Source organism: Aspergillus flavus, chromosome 2 (genome assembly GCF_009017415.1).
Source record: "Aspergillus flavus chromosome 2, complete sequence".
Classification (NCBI taxonomy): Eukaryota; Fungi; Ascomycota; class Eurotiomycetes; order Eurotiales; family Aspergillaceae; genus Aspergillus; species Aspergillus flavus.
In genome coordinates this window covers 5,570,204-5,589,786 of record NC_092409.1, presented here as the reverse complement: position 1 = coordinate 5,589,786, position 19,583 = coordinate 5,570,204, and the positions used below count along the sequence as shown (strand labels likewise).

At 47.0% G+C, this 19,583-nt stretch overlaps 6 protein-coding genes across 6 annotated transcripts; 2 read left to right on the top strand and 4 right to left on the bottom strand.

The window, feature by feature from the left end:
- Positions 1-372: 372 nt before the first annotated feature.
- F9C07_1943 (uncharacterized protein) lies at positions 373-1,256 on the bottom strand (the record flags this gene model as incomplete). Its single annotated transcript, XM_071508516.1, has 2 exons — positions 373-539; positions 998-1,256. 2 exons carry the CDS (start codon positions 1,251-1,253, stop codon positions 373-375), a joined length of 423 nt encoding a protein of 140 aa, XP_071364060.1.
- Positions 1,257-4,210: 2,954 nt separating this feature from the next.
- F9C07_2100705 (uncharacterized protein) lies at positions 4,211-5,165 on the top strand (the record flags this gene model as incomplete). The annotated part of the gene is made up of 4 exons (XM_071508918.1): positions 4,211-4,320; positions 4,479-4,539; positions 4,703-4,958; positions 5,008-5,165. The coding sequence occupies 4 exons, from the start codon at positions 4,211-4,213 to the stop codon at positions 5,163-5,165; spliced, it is 585 nt and encodes a 194-aa protein (XP_071364059.1).
- A 2,014-nt stretch (positions 5,166-7,179) lies between these two features.
- Positions 7,180-7,842, bottom strand: F9C07_2278268 (uncharacterized protein). The gene is made up of 2 exons (XM_041290329.2): positions 7,567-7,842; positions 7,180-7,494 (listed from the first exon to the last, which is right to left on the bottom strand). Exons 1-2 carry the CDS (start codon positions 7,801-7,803, stop codon positions 7,327-7,329), a joined length of 405 nt encoding a protein of 134 aa, XP_041143609.1. The 5' UTR covers positions 7,804-7,842; the 3' UTR covers positions 7,180-7,326.
- Positions 7,843-10,409: 2,567 nt separating this feature from the next.
- Positions 10,410-11,059, top strand: F9C07_2226630 (uncharacterized protein; the record flags this gene model as incomplete). Its single annotated transcript, XM_041285006.2, has 3 exons — positions 10,410-10,420; positions 10,474-10,738; positions 10,793-11,059. 3 exons carry the CDS (start codon positions 10,410-10,412, stop codon positions 11,057-11,059), a joined length of 543 nt encoding a protein of 180 aa, XP_041143608.2.
- A 180-nt stretch (positions 11,060-11,239) lies between these two features.
- F9C07_1947 (putative aminotriazole resistance protein) lies at positions 11,240-13,169 on the bottom strand (the record flags this gene model as incomplete). The annotated part of the gene is made up of 6 exons (XM_071508518.1): positions 11,240-11,541; positions 11,600-11,847; positions 11,906-12,050; positions 12,197-12,705; positions 12,757-12,774; positions 12,934-13,169. The coding sequence occupies 6 exons, from the start codon at positions 13,167-13,169 to the stop codon at positions 11,240-11,242; spliced, it is 1,458 nt and encodes a 485-aa protein (XP_071364058.1).
- Positions 13,170-13,399: 230 nt separating this feature from the next.
- Positions 13,400-18,361, bottom strand: F9C07_2278266 (C6 transcription factor NosA). Its single transcript, XM_071510282.1, has 4 exons — positions 16,708-18,361; positions 16,440-16,640; positions 13,905-16,371; positions 13,400-13,833 (listed from the first exon to the last, which is right to left on the bottom strand). The coding sequence occupies exons 1-3, from the start codon at positions 16,853-16,855 to the stop codon at positions 14,651-14,653; spliced, it is 2,070 nt and encodes a 689-aa protein (XP_071364057.1). The 5' UTR covers positions 16,856-18,361; the 3' UTR covers positions 13,400-13,833; positions 13,905-14,650.
- Between the last annotated feature and the right edge of the window lie 1,222 nt (positions 18,362-19,583).

The window sequence follows — 19,583 nt, the reverse complement described above, 5'->3', positions numbered from 1 at the left end:
AGCAGAGCCTATCAAGATGATTGCAACTTCCTCGCGTCTGTTGTACACCGAGGTTCAACACCAAATACACCAGAAGTATCCATTGACCCACATCGTCATCACATTAGATACTAAACATTTTTCTGCAATACCTAAGCAGCATGTTGTTCGCAGCTTGGAACATGATTCGAATGTTTGACATCATGCATAAGGAGGCCCTACAACGATAAGAGGACCACTCGAAGTTTCACGTGGTCCTCAGCAATATCTCAGCGAATGGATAGCTCGAATGAAAGTACGAGGGGATATCGCTGTCGGAAAGCTGACATTTTATACGAGGTCAGTCTTGGAGACTTTAGTGGCGAGTATGAAAACATAAGAAAGTTACGGGCTTCAAGAACGAGAACGCTGGATGATGATGGGCTGCTTGTACATTCTGAAGAATGGAAAACCGTCTTGCGACACATCTTGCTCCAATTTGTGAAAGAAAGGTGTACACTCGTCGACCCGGTTCAATTTATGGAACTGCCACTGGCAAGCCAGACAATACTGAATTTTATCTATTGAACAGAATACATCAAATGTCAACGAAATTTCATCCCGAAATCTCAAAATATCCTGAAGAGGAGAAGTCCGGATTCCACAAGATCCATGTCCAGCGCCTGCTCATCGCTCAGATTTCCACAAAATGCGATATTCTGGCGGTCACAACCCCACTCTCTCGATATACCGTCAGTAAAACCGAGCGATATTCAGAGAAAGGGGGAAATATTGGCTGGTAGGTGTAAATGGGCACCTATGGAAGGGACATAACAAACTATAGATATGGCATCCTTGCATACCTTAACCATTGCCTCATCCGGAGTCTGATCCTGATCAATGCAGGAGGCAATTAGGCCTCGAAGCTGGTAAGATAACTCTCTAGGATTAGGGCTGAAAGAATGGGTCTTCTAACAAATGTTTATAGTCACATTAAGGACAGCCGGCCACTCCCAAGCCCGGCAGCGAGCCTATATACAATTGACGAGGACGAGAAAGTTTTGAGTTGCTGCAACACCAGAGGCTGGATCGCCTGTTGTATGTCGATTTAGACAGCTCGAAAGGAGATTGGCATGAAGCAGTTGCCTATCATCTGAAGGGTGATTACCGCCACGACGATGTGTCCAAAGCCACCTGCTCGGATGAACCGTCGATCTAACGGTAGAGCCCCGCCCACCGTTAAGCAAAGCAGATCGCAGGTGGTTGCGGGAAATGGCGGAAGCCCATCGGACCATTATTGTGGAAGACCTGCTCCTCTCGTTTTTCCGAGACTATCTGAAAGTATTATGTCTTAAGCAATTTCAACTTGTTTTGAAACCTGGCGGAGTGAAGATGGGAATGACTTCCATTCTGCAAGGACACTGGGCGGACCCTAACAAAACGATCCTAGGTATACTCTACGTCGCTAGCCACTAATTGCACCAATCGTGGCTGATTTAATTGTGTAGCTTCAGAGACATTCACTTTACTTGTCTGTTATCGACGGAGAGCAATACTTCAAATACAACAAACAAGCACTTCGCGTAGGGCGAAGGTGTGTATGTGGAGTATGTCAGTAGTCCGGCGAAGAAGGTGGACTCTATACCGAGTCAACTAGAGCTTGGTTCGTCGTGCGGATTCAAGAGCATTGACGTAAGATCTAACGAGATTGATATAAAACAAATCTCGGTGTACACTATAGGTACATCGGAGAGGAGACAGATAGAAAGCCCCAATTTCGCATGGTTGCTCTGTTTCGAGGGCAGATCGCCTTCTCGAGACGGTTATCATGATTGTGCTCGATACGTTCAAATCGGGATCAGCCTGTTTATTACTACTGTGCAGCCTCCATAGCGAACAGTATAAACACTGATTTACTATCCCTACGAATTGCGTGGGACATTGGCATTCATATCAAATACGGGATATGATTATTCATTGCTCCCGGACGAACTATCCTTATGGACTAGCTCACATCCACACACTCTCAGATCTTCTAGAACGGGCCCATATATTCTGAACTGACTGGTTCGCATATCTGATTCGCAGTATACTATGACATACTGATACTCGGGCTTTCCAGAGCGGCTCTCTTCGTGAAGTGGACACCGTGATCGGCAATGCGAAATTTAGCCAGTGTCAAATACAGACCGAAAGTCAATCAACCTTGTTCCAAAGTCCAGTAACAGAGTCTGAGCAGCCAACAAGAGAAAAAAGAAGTGCTCCTTGATACATTCTAGACTGACCACTAACCTTTTCTTAGTCTGTCTATCGAGACTAGGAGTCTAAGCAGGAACAGCCCAGAATTTGGATCTCCCCGCACTATTAAGCCGCGGCGAATTTGCAAATCTCATGAAACAGTATGGGTCTATTGGACATTCAAACCTTCAAATCCTGAGAAGCCTGGGGTTCAATTTTCTCCGGGTGACACCGAGCTACTTGCTTACATGGCTAAGTGGTACCGATATCCGTCCCTTCTATACACTATCTTATGGCCGTTGATTAACTATGGTGTCTCTAGACTCCGACGAGTTTTCATTGCAAAGACGGACTACTACCAGAGTCCCACCGTGAGCATGGTGAATAAAAATCACAGCGATGATGCTATCAGCTTGTCTGAAGAGGCCGAACACTTTGTGGAGCGTGACGGATCTTCAACATTCGACTTATGGCAGGGAGCATTCTATGCTTGGTACCCGACCTTGACACCACATGATGTTGTCCTTCACTCTGCAGTAATTTTCCTCGTCCTCGGCGTCAATCTTCCGTTCGAGGAATCTTGGAGATAGACCATCCATCAAAAAGGCAAACTATAGGCAAGACAGATTACTACCTATTAGCAACGCTGCTTCCGAGGAACGAGCGATTTAACGATCCGGTGATGAGCGTGCCATTTGAAAAGGAGACTTGGTTTTGGTCCGCGATTTTCAGAGGGACAAGGCGCATGGGAGGAAACTGGATGCCCGGTGGACTAGACCTTAACGAGTCGTTAGTACGCATCCAAACCAGTGAACCGTTATGGTGGAAGGTTTATACCAGCGATCGGGACGACGAGGATAACCGAAAGAAATAGCATGTAGATGATGTCCATGTCTACCACGTTATCTCGACTTGGCGACCCACGGCCGTCACAACAAATGGCCGAGCGACTTTTGCAAGCACACTTAGAGGTTGAAGACGTTGTGGTCAAGATTCGTTAAGCATAAATATCCAGCGAGCTAGGAATGGACACCACTGTGTCAAAGTTTTTCTCGACCGCAGAAAAGATCAATGCCTGGGAGAAACAGGTCTTAGGTCCAGATGGGACAGAGACCTGTTCGAACATGATGTGCATGGTCAACGTTACCCACAAGCTGTGGGAACTTCTGCCTAAGGTTTAAAAGATTAAACACCCATCAATGATAGACGCAGACATGTCCGTCTCACATAGCGTGACTGACATTCAACTGCTGCTACGCACATGTGTCATCATACTCGCAGAACGAAAGATAACGATTATCAAATTTGGAGCTCACTATGAGTCTGCCATTACCTAACCGCAGAAGACCTCAAAAGGGCTTGTCAGCACAGTGTTCTACGACGACAAACTCTAAGACTGCCTGATACGTGTATCACCCAATTACGAACACATCATTACAGCACTGCTGAAGGATTTAATAAGCAAGTAACACGTTCTTTATCAGTGCCGAGGGTAGTCAAGCCCAGAGAGGACCATGTTTAGGGCAGACAAAGGTTGTGAGAATGTATCGCTATCCGGTTGAGGAATCGTTCGATTCGACTATATGGATGAGAGCTATGTCGAACACGATACATGATTTCGCTGCGATGCCAGATACATCGATGCCAGTCTCATGCTTTAAGATCATAATGCACAATACTAAGATCCCACTTCCTCTTAAACATTTTCAATTATGAACGATATACAAAAGTGCAAAGAACTTTTCATATGATAGCGACAAATGCACAAGAGATGATCAACTATACCATGTATCGAATAGCAATGTCAGGGATGCGATCTCACCGTTGTGAACGCTCAGGGGATCGTTGCTATCCGAGACGAAGACACTAAAGAATGCGAAACTAATGCATGGATACCCTCATAGCTAATCAGGATGAAACATCCAATTCTTAAGCTAGATGAGCAATTTCACTATCGCGCTGCTTTTGCTATATAGCCGAATTGGAGAACTTACGGCCAGAGTTGACTGGCGCCATGAAGGAGCGTGTTCGATCCTCCATCCATCAGGCACTTAAAAGTTTTGAGAGGTCCAGTTCATCCAAGTCGACTTCAGGAAAATCTATACTAAGATCTTATAGCACGCCGTAAGTGGTGGAGGGTGGTAGGTGAAAATTTCTGTTGCTGTTTTGGTATTAGGGCAAAACCTATGAAGATTAATGCCCTCCTAATAGAGGAAGGCCGTTTGCCCACCGTGGGCCGCACAACGCAGAAAGGCAGTCCGCTGTGTTGCATAATATTATAGAGCCACGAGTCAGCTCAATACTATAACTGTCGATCCTCAGTTTCTTGGCACTATGAGAGAGGTCTGACCCGGCAACGAGGAAAACTTTGGGACAGCCCCCCCCCGGCTTCTTAAACGCTAGGGCTATGCTTAAAATTCTTCAATCAGGGGCCACTGGATAAGTCGATGCGATGAATTTGATCGCAGGCATGAATCCAGGGGAATATTTCGCTTAACGGTGGCAGAAAGCCCTCCTTAATCAGAACCGTGGGCATAGGTCAATAGTGGATCCTCTGCTAGATATTGATCCGTCACATCTGGATAATCCCTTGGAGGAACAGGGATGTGGTATTTTACAGTTCATGGACGCTTATGATTTAGCTTTTGAGGATGCTGAGCAAAATGAAGCTCTAATCAGAGTGCGAAAAGATGTTATCTTAACTACCATCCTAGCTACGAAGACAAGAGAAGAGTTCGGTCAAGGAATCCCAGACTCTCAATGTCAAGCTCCCTTGACAGACCAAAAGGACAAATTCATGATATGTGGTAGGCAAGATTACAGTTTATGACATGGAGAGGCTTCGATCTACCCACCACGGCTCGACCAACAGCACACGAACGATCCGCCGAGGCCGCGAAGTCGACATTGGTGACCTCCAGAATGTGCTACACGTCGATCCTACTCCAATGTCCCAAAGGACTGACTGATGGAGGCCATCACGGAATACGGACTGGTGCCACCGGTCCCGATGGATGTTCCCAGGGATCACCGCAGGCGTCAGCTTTGCGGGCACGGCCGGGGAAAGTTCCAAGCGTCAAAGCCTCCCAAGAAGGATAATTACCTGTAGATTGAAGCGTCCGTGGCTCTTCTCGGTTGCGTACTAGCTCCGACTGTTTCGAGGACGACGAAGATATCGAAGTCATCATACGGCAGAAGAACACCGAAATGGTTTCCACTATAAGCAGACCGTGAATTGCAACTCCCGCGTTCCCGCGGCATTCCAGCACCCAATAGAGCCGTATTACTTACATCTGTTTTGAGGGATTGAGGAACAATCTTCATCTCGTCAGGGCCCGCACGTCAAGACACAGCCCAGGTGAAAGGTGTAACACCTGTCGTTGATTGCGCAGTGTGCTTGTCGAACCTGATTATGACCAGCTAGTGCGGTCGCTTGGTTTTCGGTGTTACCTGTTGGTCAAGCACTTCCAACATGTCTGGGAAGGAATTTATCTAAATCAACCCTTTAAGCGGCAGCTGCTAGAGTCAAGATGGACCTTACTACGCAGCGAACGGCCGTTCCCGTCGCATGGGGTATAGATTAACGAGGGAATCGGCGGCATACAGATGCAACTTCCGATATGTAAAGACTAGTGAGAATCTAGGCTCATCAAATTATGCGATTGTGCTGAAGAAGCCGGTGGTTACCACCAGAGACTCACCCGCTTCGCTGAACCTTTTATATCCTGCGTGCTTGCTCGGCTTGGTTATCCCCGGACTAATGGTTTGGTGGGGATTAGCTTAGCCAGGCAAACTGAGCCGTTTCACACAATTACTATGGACTTCATCGTTGATCTCCCTGTTGTGGATCAGAATGATCAAGCACCGGTTCTCCGGTCTGTCTGCTGGTGCGGATATAGCAAGCCGGCTCAGTTGGCTGTTCGTGCCTAGCTCCGCGAAGCAATCCTTGTGACTAGACCTAGGGCGCAGCCACCTCTCGGCGAGGAGTGTTCTGCATGCCTCAGACAAGGTACCACTTAACATACCGGTGAGGAATATCCGTCACAATGAGCGCGGAAGATACAAAGGGAGGCTAGGTATGCGTAATAGTTTCCGGATTGAAGCTCAGCGACCCTTTTGAACGTTTTTACCTACCACTACCACCACCACCACCACCAATCATGGCTGCTCTGGTCAGAACAGTACTTTAAATGCCCACTTGGTATTTGCCCGAATCAGCACTTAAAGAACGATGATTTAGCGATACTACCAGTGGTATAAGATACAGGTGGCAGCAGGAGGTTTGGAGTTGCCCGCTTATGAAGAGGTGAGTCACTTCCCCGGTCGCCAAAGGCTTAAGAAGCACTTGGTAAGCAGTTACTGTTGAAACGATGACAAGACTTTAAATACTTATTAACTGCTTAAGAACTACTTAGGATAGCAATGGGATAATCCTCTATTATGGGGAGCTCTTCTGCCGTGTCCAGGATTGCGATAAGACCAACGTATGGCCCTTCTTTCCAAGTACTTAGGAAGTGCTGGGAACTGATTATTGCACTCTTTGAATATTATAGGCTAACTAGTTTTCCACTGCTTAAAAGGCAGTTCAGTTCGACGAACAATCTACGTACCTATCTTGACAAACACGACTCCGCCGACGTTCAAAGTAGTGGAGAAGGAGACAGAGTTGGACAAAAGGATATCAAATAAACCTATATCAGTGGCGGGTTCCGACCACCCACCGCCTTCCCTCGATTATGGAAATTCCCCAGCTTCGGTGGAGGAGATTGTACTGCCAGAAGACGTCTGCGGCGCGGAGGCCGATAAAGATGGATTCACCAATAGAAGAGGGGGCTTATGTGCGAGAGACATTGTCGCGTAGTTCTAGCATTTTGTTAATTGATTTCATTGAGTTGGAAATAAGGTAAAAAGAGGCCGATAACAAACGCCGGATATAGATTGATAACATTATTACTGTCATTGACTTGCTATTATATTATTAAGCATTCCATTCTATTCATGTGATAAGAAATAGTAGTTACCATTTATATTATAAAATAGCAGCTATATTTAATAATAATAAGGCTTGACGCATATACACTGCAAGCTAACCTCAAATACTTCCAGCTTCAAGTTGTAATCCACCATGCCTTAGAAGAACTCCGGGTAATGTCCGGCCTGAAATGCGTCCTGACTGAAGTTTGACTGCTCCTGTCCAATTTTTTGCTGGTAGGCTGGCCCAAAGGCTTGCATGGCGATTTGAGTTAACTGGGCACCCGCAGCCTGCAGGCTCTGCTTTGCGTGACTCCATGAAGGATACTATAGGTCGAATATTAAACACCAGATCTTTCTAGCTGATATCAGAAATCAAAATAATCTCTTTCGACTTACATTTTCGGGCGCCCAATGTCCAAAGGGAGCAGTAGTCAAGCCATCATCCTTCGCAGCCTTGTACTCTTCTCGTGCGTCCTCGTCTTGAGATGCGAAGGTCAACAGACTGTCTCGGTAGCTTTTTTTCGCATTCTCAAGGTGGTGTGTTAGGGCAGGGTTGTCAGTACTGAGGCCATCGAAATTGGTCCGAAAGGCGAACTGGGACGCGTCAAACGGGACTTCGGTTGCGTCGAGCATTTTGAAGAGATTCAAGAGAATGAGAGAATGAAAATAAGGTATGTTTGGACATGGTCAAGATGGTAGATTGAGAGGGGTATTAATACGGTGGGATGGGCCCCTCTTGGCTGAATGTTGAGCTGAATATGTCTTTCAGCTTTTGCCGATCTCTCTCAGTTAGGACGTCTGTGCACAGCTTATGCGAACTGCTTCAGCTCGCTTAAGAAGCGTATTTTTCATGTTCGATAGACACGCGTGTGTGTGTGTGTACCAGTTACTGGCCAGATCGAGGTTGCCTCGTGTCCACATCCAGGGTGAGAATGGTGTTGACTACAGTGGGATGCAAAAAGTTTGAAAGCGCAACGGTGGATCGCTATCTTGTATTCCCCTAGAACTACTACTACTCAGCTGTCGGTACTGCACATAGCCCTAACTCCGCGGCACCTCCATCTTGTATGTAGATCTGCGATCTGCGCTCTTTTAGAACATGCTATTGGCACAGCTAAACCTAGGATGAATTAGCGTGTCGCTAAATGCCCTATTTGCTGCCCAAATCGGCAACTATTTTGCATGATTCGCAGATTTTCTGCGGGTTGCGTAGCTAAGGTTTCATTTTCAGCTGTGTACCCGTCTCACAGTAGAGGTCGGCTACGGCTCAACGTCATTTTTTCTATATATCAGTATTTCTCTCATTTTTAAAGCTATTCATACTACACAAACAATAGAATCTATATATAAAGCTGAGAAACAGCTTATTCAAAAGGTCCTACACGCATATAATAAAAAAAAAGCTACATAAAAAAATGTATTAATATTACTAAGTTAGTATATAAGTATAGGGTTTCCTATTCGCGCCTTTATTATCGAATAGCTGGCCGTGTCACGGTGCGATCCCAGATCGCTGTTCTGCTAGCCCTGGCCGTATATCTGCCCGTCTGATCCTGATCCTGTTGTAGCTACAGTACTAAGTAGGCTAGTAGGATTCTCTAGTTAACAAAAGTGCATAACTGAATTGTTTTTCTGCAAATTCTGCCCAGTTACCCAAGCCCACTACAGCTGCCGCCGCTTTTTATAGACAGCACATGAGTGCTCTGTGAGTGTTCTGAGCCACTCACTGATTGGTCACGGAGTACACACCAGCAAGCTCAGTGAGTGATCTAGAACGAGAAGCCAGGCAGTTCCTCCTTACTCCAGATTAGAGTGGTACGGTTTAACCGCTGGACCCGATAACCACTCTACTGCAGTCTAACTATTAGAATAGAGTCAATGGACAGACTTGTATTGGACTAGAAATGGAGAATAGCAGATATCCTGATATGAAAGCCTTGGCAGGATAAGGAGCTGAAAATCTCAGCTAAGGCCAAAAAGCCCAATACCCCCACTTTGCAGTACAGAAAATCTACATTCAATAGGCAACTTTGACCAGAGATCAGCTACTTACAGTAGGACCTGGTGAAAATAAATTAAAAGTAATAAATACTTGTAGACCTCCCTCCATCTATGCACTCCCCCATGATACTATTATCTTCTTCGGCTTTCGATTATGTATGCCTAGCTATTGTCCATAGGTATTATCTTTGAAAAACGAACGCCGCTGAAGGAATGTATTTATCTACATTCCAATAGTGAGCACAAATGATCGTTGCCTGAAGCTTGATATTAAGCTGAGAAAGCACGCGCTCAGGATCAAAAGTATTAAGGCTGTAGCTGAGAAGCTGCGGCAAATATTACTAGTAAAATATATCTGAGCTCTTGACTGAGGAAAGACTTCAAGAAAATCTAATTTATCAATACACTCAATAGAAGTAGCTCATTCCCCGTTTCCGGGCTGCAGTAGAGAAGGCTTTCCAAATAGCTCAGCTCAAAGTAACTACTTTAGCAGTAGATATCAGGCCCGTTACAAAGCCAATTTCATCAACATTGTAACTATCGTTTGGCAGAATGCCATACTACATTATCGTGATCTGTACGCGCTCAAACCACTCACGTTGGAGCTTTGGATCCTTAATTTAGTACGCGGATGGTTGTGGCGGCGGGCAAAGCGAGTTTTCAGCTCATCACGGCGTTTGATAAATGTATAAATCCAGTTTTTACCAACATTGGCCATTTCTCGTACTTCTGCAGGCCGGGGGGGCCACTCCACGCTGATCTCGTGATACAACAATAATGACTTGAATCGATTCGAACTTGCTATTTCTATATGTATCGGATTAAGTCGAGTCTCTACACTGTCAAGTCTGTGAAATATAAAAGTGCTTCACTGGGTCTTTACTGGGTCTTTAAATGCAAAGGTCGACCTCAGCTTCAAGAAAAACATAGTTTTGCGTTCGTTTTTCTTCTTTGCTTCTTCGTGTATGTCCTCTGCTTGAGAAGATCACTAGAATATGATCTTGAAAGGTTTTGCAGTTGAAGCATGATGTGAAGTTGTACTTGAACCCAGTCATTTCTCCTAGTAATATATTGGGGATCATGTAATGCATCGTGCGAACATACAGAAATATTGATATATCTGCCCATACGCCCTTGGCTTCACGGAAGCAGCAGCGACAGTTTATGCCTGACAGCTGCTTTCCCAGGTGTTCATTGAAGAGATGCACCCAAACCCCGTGGGGAGCATGGCGTCCACAATGTCATTTGGGTGTTCGAATTCGGGATTTCAGATGGGTGTGAACCACGGCTCAGTCACTACAGCCTTGCAGGACGAGAGGAAGAGGACTCAGATTTTAAAAACGAGTTGCAAGGGTTGAGCGAGCTATTGAGCCCCCGAGAGCTCGCTACTGTACAGGACAATGGCGGCGATCTATTCCAACCTCTCATAAATAGCCGAACTAATGCGGGCAATCAGCGCAAGTGGATGCGACCAGGATCGTCCATGGATAGCGACCCAGAGGCCATGCGTGCACGTAATGTCATGTCGCCGTTGACACGCGGGCCATTGACTGGTGCTTATGAGAACGTAAGATTCATTTCCCCGTCTTCTGGTGTTCATTTTGGCTAATAGAAGATCTAGTATCTCCTCGTCCGACCTTATCCATCTCTTCGCACTCTCTTCACATCGCCTTCACTCCGAATCCCAGGCATGTTGCAGTCTTCTTTTCTTTCTCGTATCGGCAGCTCGAAAGTTGTGAGAGAAGAGCTTGTGCAAGCTATGATGAGCGGCCGGAGCGTGACAGCTCGCATCAAATGGGTCAGCCGTTACAATGCCGAAGGTCGCAATCGATGGATACATTACCAGGTAGTTTTGAGCGATCTGATTGGCGGAGATCGAAGGATATGAGGGCAAGCACCGCACCTCTAGCACTTCTCTCTTCTCCCCAGTCTCAGTATTCGCTGCAGAATGCACTCTTTTTCTTGAAGAATAGGCTCTTGTCACAGCTATGTCCAAATTTTACCTAATAGACATTCCGTAACAACTCACTCGGTCCCAGGATAAAATGGCGGCTTCTAGGATACGTCCTCACTCCCTCTTCAAACCAACCTTCCCAACTTTGCGTAGTCCCCAGGCGCCAAAGCAACATACAGCCATCATCAATCCGAAACAAGTCCAGAATACAGCGCGGTAGCCCAACATGAGCGCTTCGGGTGACTTTTTGTTTTCATATAAAGAACCTTGTGTCACACCAGCAGAGATGATGGCAAAAATGGTAAGTCCAATGGAGGTTCCAAACTGAGCAACAACGTTGAAGACCGCGCCAGCCAGGCCCTGGGTTTTGGGCGTGAAGGCTTCCGTAATAATTAAATTTGCCACAGTAAAGATGACTATTTTAACAGACCGTCAGCAATATTATCATGTCAAAACAAGACAAAAGATACTCACCGTCTGCCGAGAGGGGTCCCAGCAGCATAGCCCAAAAGGCACAATACCACCAAGACCACTCGGGGTCAATGATGGCCATTAGAAGTGGGGATCCTGCACTGAGAACTGAGGCGACTAGCACTAGGTAATTCGCATGAAGACGATGCACCAGTAAACCAGTTCCAAGATTGAGGGTGATGCCGCTTATAATGCTGGGGAGGAATCGAAGGGCCGCTTGAATGGCAGGCAGGTCTTGAACTTCTTGAAAGCTGCTCTACAGGTTAGCAGAAGAACTCGTCTTTAGCATGCGAAACGAGTTAAACTCACAATAGACTGAGAATAGTCTCCATGCCGTTTAGCACAGCCCATGAGAACAGAACCATGATACAGATAGAGCTGAATGCGGTATTTTGCCAAAGCGAATTCGGGATTAAAGCCGGCTTTCCGATCTTCTCGCGCCAATTCATCCAACCTAGAAATGCGGGCATCATAACTGTTGCCACACAGAGGAGGACAATGTTTTCAGCCTTGTGAATATTTGATGGGCTATCAGTGATGGCGATGTGCGGAGATTTTCATCAACTTATGTATATCGGCAAGACGCGGAGGTATACTTACGCAAACACATAAGAATCATTCCCAAGGAAGAACTGGACAGGAAGATTCCCATCCAATCAATCTCGCGGCGAAGTCTTCCAAACGTGAACGGTTCTCTCGCGGAATCTTTCGGCAATTTGAAAAAGTTCACCACGGCCAAGCCCATGGTGACACCAGCGCAGAGGTAATACCCAAATCTCCACTTGAGAGAAGTTTCTTGGAAAAGCCCACCAAAAACCAATCCTACTGAGAAACCAAACGGCTGTCCCAGCCCAAGGCAGGCAAATCCGATATTTCGTCGTTTACCCACTGGCATGGAGTCGGTCAATATACTAAATGCCGTAGGCAGGCACATAGAGGTTGCGATGCCTTGAAAAGTGCGGAACAGAATCAGCTGTATACCGTTTTGAGCTACACCGCAAGCCAGAGTGAAGGTTCCCAGTAAGAAACATCCAATTAGATTGATCATTCGGTTGCCCATGAAATCGGCCAAGGATCCCGCGAGAAGAAGGCAGCATCCATTGGCAAGTCTATAAAGTGTTAGCATACTTGAAGTCCTGGACTCAGTGTGCAAAACTCACGAGTAGACAGATGACGGCCTGGATAGTAAGCGGCACCCATGATCAGATCATCTTCAATCGATTTTTTGTTTAGGGGTTGGCAGTTGCTAACCATAAGAGCAGATTCTCTGGCAGCCCCAAATCTGTTGCGATCCAAGGCAGCCCAATGGTCAGCAGGCCCGTGCTCATGCTGCCCACAAATGTGTGATGCCCGTCAAGATCGTAATCAGGATGACCGCACGGGTCCGGGACAAATTTGTGCGCTGGTCATCATCGATATCCTCAGAAGAGCCATATTCACGAGATAATGAGCTCTGGGACCCGGGCCCTCGACGAGAGTCATGATCTAGCTGAGACTGAACTAGAAAATGCGGTGAGTCATGGACATCCGGGGGCGACGCTGCGGTTTGGGTGAGGACCGCTGTTTGAGACATCGTGCTCAGACGGGTTGGCGTCAACTCGGGACAACAACGGCAAAAACACAAAGAATATCAGAAAGAGAATATCAGAAAGAATTGAGTTACGGAGATCCGATTAAAAACGTTCACTCCCCCAGTTCTTAGTCATGGAGAGGTGCGGGGGTTGTGAGAGTCGGGAGGCACACCGCGTTCCTATTGGCAGGATTACTATACACTGATAGAAAAGCTTATTGATCTTCCGCCAGTGATGGGATAATGTCGAGGGAAGTGGAGCAGTTATTTAAAACTGCCTCCTATTGGTTCCGTCGTCCCCCCGCCTTTGTGTTTTGTCTATACTCCGTAGTTACGGGGTTCCGAGACAACACTTCCAAGTCACTCTCGAGTATCCGTGTGATCGACTTTGCTGTGGATTACGCTAAATTACATGATTGTTTCCTTGCCGTGTATTCGACTTATCGGTACTTTGAATTTTGGTACCTTTCCGCTGCCAAAAGTTTCCACCAAATTTGGTATACAGTAATCTCAGATAAGATAATTATGATGCTATAAAAAACTAGCATAGGTAACTAGGTAAATGAAATGTTGCAACTTCGGCTTTCCTATCCATCTCAAGCGCTTTTGTGGATGATCTTGGCGTCCTAGTGATTACCAGCGGATTTTGCAGTACAGGATATAGTTCCTAAGGCAACCGCCGTTACAGGCAGAGATAATTATTAGATAGATACAGAGAGGTGGAATGGTATATCTTACCCATGAAGTCATTGTCATGCGTCGATATTCTCTAGGACAAGAGGCGAGGCAAAGTCCTTGTCAGTGACTGCTGTATGAATTCCAATATACTTGTCTGAATACATACTTTAGCACGGTGTAGACTCCAAGACGGAACATGATTCAATTGACAAGGGTATATGGTGCTCCATAGCACATAAAGTAGAAACCCGAATGTATCCAGTAATCATAGTCCATTGAATCAATTCAAATCACAATGCTTAAATAAACAAAATGCCGACAGCATATAATATGGTTTTTTTTATATAGATATAGTCCCATGAAAAGGTCCATCCACTCCAAAACGCCAAAACACCATGTGGGGGTATGACTGTCTGCGCCTCTGCAACTATCGCCACAAATCCAATGCTTCCTCATAGCCTTTCGTGTCATGATTTCCCTGGCCAGCAGTGAAACAGAGCCAATAATATATAAAGAATGGAAAGACAGACCCAAGAGCCGACACCAAGCCGACACAGTCTGGGATATATGGACGTTTCCTGAAAGCAAATATGGCGGAGCAGTAAGCTCAGGAATGATGAGATCCAGCCATCATTCAACCGGCGCGAGTATTTGCATTCATTGATATATCCCCTTGGCGCAGATTATGACTCTCGAGATCTCCGAGTTGGCCGCATATTCAAGCCCGCTTGAATGGGTCCCTTCAAGGGACGCGTAAACGTCATGAGATGCAATCCCATGGAGAGAGAGGGGGTATCTAAAAAAACTTAAATCAGAAGGTAGTTCCACCCATTTTGCTGCAAGACTTCGCGCCAATGAATTTGTGGTCTCTTGGTGTCTTTTAAAGCCCAGTCGGCACCGATCTGTTCGGGGGACTCGGGTGCCTCAAGCTTGATGGGCTGGCTGGAGCTCGATGGAGAAGCTTCCACAGGGGTATCTTCCACTTGGCAAAAGGTGTCGATAGGGTCATCGGTAGCTCTCCACACTTCCTGCAATACACGGTACATACGACCAAAGCTTCCAAGGTCGGCATGGTGTCCCAGGTTAGCACACCGGTCAGCCAGAATAGTCCTAAATTGGCTGTTTGGTTGGGAAAAAGCCCCGGTGACCAGGAGAGGCCATACTAGAGAGCGATCGTATCCATCCTGACCAGCCGGGATATACTGCAGGGTGTTCGCAACTGCCTGGACTAGATTTATATTGCTTGGCTGGCTTCGGTCGAATCCAGGAACCAGACTGCATAGGTAAATTCGCGCTGCGATTCGGAAGACTGCCGTCATGTTCTTGGTCAAGATGTCGGGGCGAAGGACTCCGGTCGGGGTATAGGGGCTCTCGAGCGTCTGGTCCGCGGGTTCGGTAAATTCCAATTGTCTTCCCAAGGCCGAAACGTGGGAGCAAACCGCCATTGCATCAACTCGGCCTTCCTTCTTCAGCGCATCGAGGCACGCGATCTCGGAGATCAGGTACATCACACGGTCGTCGCAACCCATCAGCTCCCGTAATCCCAAAGACGTGCCACTCAAGTGCTTGGAGCGGTAAGTGTGAGCAAACTCGGGAGTTCTGCCATGCATAGCGGAGCCAAGAATATCAATCCACGATGTCAGTGTCATGCTGAAGGGGGGAAGCATGTATGGGTTACCACATGGGGGGATTGTAGTCGAAAGACCGAGCCGGCTCACCAAGTTCGAAGCCGCTTGGAAGTGATCGTACCAGGGGATATCCGGAAGGTAGTCATCCGCAGGACCCACAGAGCAATGGAAGAAGATCATGGCTAATGTCGCATCCAGGATCTCCTCGTGCTTGGTGTCTTCACCCAGCGCAAGACACAATTGGGAAACAGCTTCAAAGCGGTGTCGCATGATGTCGTGGTCGATCTGTTCCCCAACTAACCCTTCCGTTGTTTTGAGATGGATAGCGGCCACACTGAGGCAGCAGTGAAGATAGGTTTTGTTGGTCTCCAAGGCTTGCAGGATAGCTTGTGCTCGTAAGTGCCCGCGCTGATGTGCCTCTAATACGGGAAAAATAATGCGCAAGACGTTGTTGATGAAATGGTCGAGCAGAGGACGGTCGTGGTCGCTTACAGGGATATTCGACTGCAAGATGGCGTAGGTCTGCTGAATTCTCTGGTCACAAAGTGCCGGGTCGATACCAGGGAGTGCCGGGGCCTGTGGGAAGTACTCGTCGGGAAACCACTCTTCTTGGGGGAACGTTGGTAGCGGTGCGTTTAATTGGGGTGGAGCAAAGGTACTGAACGTTGAGCTCATGGAGTCATGTCGCAGAGGAACATCATTGACAAATGTATGTCTTTCTGTCTTGACGTCAATCTCGAATCCTGGGTGGGGTTCGTATATGGGCTGGGTCATGGCTGGTGTTGGCAGATGAGAAGCGAAGATGTCCTGTTGTTCCGCAAAGACGGGACGGTTAAATTCAATTTCAGGAGTTGTCGGCGATGTCACAGCCAAGCTGCGGCTGCGGCCAGATTGATCTACTGTACATGGTCATGGAGGGTCAGCAGGCGAGGTGATAGATCAGACAGTGTAGGGGAGCTCAACCCACCAGTAAGGGTTCCATTGCGTTCATTCATCTTCGTCTGCTTAATCTTGTTCTTGATGCGCTCCTTCTGCACTCGTCTGTGCTCTGGGTTACCCCACCAAATAGGGCGCTTATACTCGCATTTCACACAAAGGTTAATGCAGGCACCACAGGATGGATGTTGCTCATCACACTTCTTTCGGCGGAGGCGGCAGGTAAAACAGCCTACAGAGACCACACATGCTCCATTAAAACCCAGACACTAGTTGACCGGTCTTCAGCTTGGACCTACCAGAGCGAGATCTCTTGTGCGACTTGTTGTTTGTCTTTCCCGTGGTCCCTGTGGAAGGGCCTTCGCTGGAGGAGGACTGAGCGGAGTCTGTGGCGGCTTTGTTAGCCGGTTTAATCGAAGAGGTCTTCTTCCTCGATGTCAACGGCATTTTGGCGAGTGACTCGAGGGACGATATTGCGATATTGATCGTCCGTGCGCTCCGATATAAATTGCGATAGGTTGCGAAGGTGACCAGTTTTCAGTCGCCTGGCGAGCTATTGCGGGTATCTTTAGGGGTATCGTGGGGCAATCGCAAAGCTGAACCAGCAGCCTTTGCTATCTAATTAAGTATAAGAAGAAAAGGAAAGGCGCGGTAGCAAAGGATGCGGCGACAGATAACTAGTGTGCGAGACAGTGATTTCGGGAAAAGCCATGATGGCGGGATCGAGGAAGCTTTAAAACCAAGGTTCGCAACTGACAGGCCATGATGTTTCTATTTTGGACATCAGATCGTCGAATGCAAGTGAGCAGCATCGGGGGGAAACGCGGCGGTGGGATTGTAGCGGCAAAGATAGCGGATTGGGGGGATGATCGCAGGACGGAACCCTGGCGGCTGCCACTAGCAGGGGGTCTCACCAGCATGCACGAGCAAGGAACCACACTAATTTTGGATAATTTTGGAATTTTTACCTTTCTCATTAGCGCCCATGCAGGTCGTGATGCAGTGTCATTGGTGACCTTCTCCTCGCCAATATTGGCGGCTGGGAAATTGATTGGGTTTGGATCTATCGCAATGTATCTGCCCGAAATTATCCTAGAAATTAAGTGGTATTCGTCCTACCGTGGAAATCTTGTATTTCTTTTTTAGTTTCTGGTTTCCATTTTGAGATCAAAGGTACCGTGCAACATCCCCCAGAATCATACTACCAATGAACAGGGGGACATACCCGGAGAATTTGGACGACCTGGCTTACCAGATCCTACGCCCGCATCTTGGATCTGGTCTGCTATTTTTCGCTTACCCGCAATTACCACCGAATCCAACCGTCTATAGAAGAGGTCTTAATGGTTTAAGGGAAAGGAAACCCGCCGTTCATGGCCTGATAGCGTGAATCACAAAGAGACCACCAATAGTGGACCCCAATAGCGATCAATTGAGCTGAAGTTACCACAATTTCCCCAATTGGGCAGGTGTTCTACGGACTAGTAGAACCCCACTTGATCTGGATTCATACATATTGGACCATAATATCCGCAACGGCGACACGAAGCGAGCCCGTAATTTCTCCATAGGCTGTTGAGGGCACGGGTGTGACCCTGCCTGTACAGAAAGAGAGGACTGACTATCCCAAAAGGTATTGGACGAAAGTAACACCAAATGTAGAAGACGCCATTCAACAAACCTAGCACCAATCCAGTGTCCATGGAGGACGGTGGTACTCGGACGTCTCACGGAAGCTTTGCGGGGTTGTTGAGTGCTCTCCCAGCCAAATTCCGCATGGAGTCTAGTAGATGTTGATAGATACAGCATTAGTGTCGAACGCTAATATAGTGGGGTGAGCCAAGCTTCCCTTTCCCCACGATGATTCGACGACCGGCTAATACTGTCGATGCAGAACGGGAAATCCGCAGCCAACCGTCAGTGAGTGGAGAACCACCAAGTGCCCCGTGCGACCCCGACTGACTTTGGCCAAGATGTGATAAGATCTTAATTAGCATCATTTAGCCGCCCATCTTTCCCGACAATCCTTCATAATTCCTCCCTCTGAAGCGCTTTTACTATTAATATCTCTCCTATGAGTGCCATAATTAGCTCCGGTCAGCGCCAATTAATTTCAATTCATCCTCATCCCGTGCATTGGCCGCTAACCTGGCGTTCCCATGATCCTTTCCCCTCATTCAACAGGATCTGACAGCCACCAGAATTTCCCCACTCGGGATGATTCGACATGGAAGCTCACATTAGCTTTAATTGTTCTGCACCTTCGATCCTACAGTCACACTGTCACGCCGGCAACAAATCTGGGATAATTTTCGCACAGTTGACTCATGTGCCGATGTGGAGTATATTCAATTCTCCTTCTTGAGTCATCGGTAGTTATCTATCGCCTCGTGGCATTTTATTATTTTATTCGAATTTTCATTGTAAATTTTACGGAGTACATGACAAGATATTGCCTATCTATCATCTCTGCAACGTGACCCTAGTAGACTAACTACCCTAAATACGCACAGGGTGCTGACAAGGCTGGAAGTCGTCACAACGCTTCTGCCGGACCTTATCACATTCCTGCAGCTGCACGCTAGCAATTAGCGTTCATTTAGTAGCCGTAATTAAACGGTTTACCAATCACATCTGGGAAATATGAGGTCAATCTGCAGACACCCTGGTCAAGAAGCACAAGCAGAAACTGTGATATGGATGTGCATGGTGACATGCCACAACAGCGGTCGAGTCACTTTGGTGGCTATTTCGAGGTTTTACTGTGAAGACACAATGTGCAATAGTTCGTCTATTCTTCTTTGTTTCTTTCTTTTTTTTCTTCTTTTTTGTCTCCCTCGCATTATCCGTTTTCAGTCTGTAACTAAATATTGGAAGACGGCCGAGTGAAATTATGCAGCCATCACTGTGTAGGGCACAGGATACAATTGTATGTATGTTTGTAGCTCGGTAGCACATGTATTATGTTGTACCCAATCCAATACTTGCACGGAAAGAAGACATTGCCGACCTGATGGACGCACACGGCATCTGTCTACCGTCCGTAGCGTTAGTGTACACCCGCTAGACAACATACGATCGAGCCTAATTACTTGCCTTGGATTCGTCCATGACAAATTATGAGTCTATTTATTAATAGAAATTACCATTTCTCCGAGAATGGTGATTTAGTGTT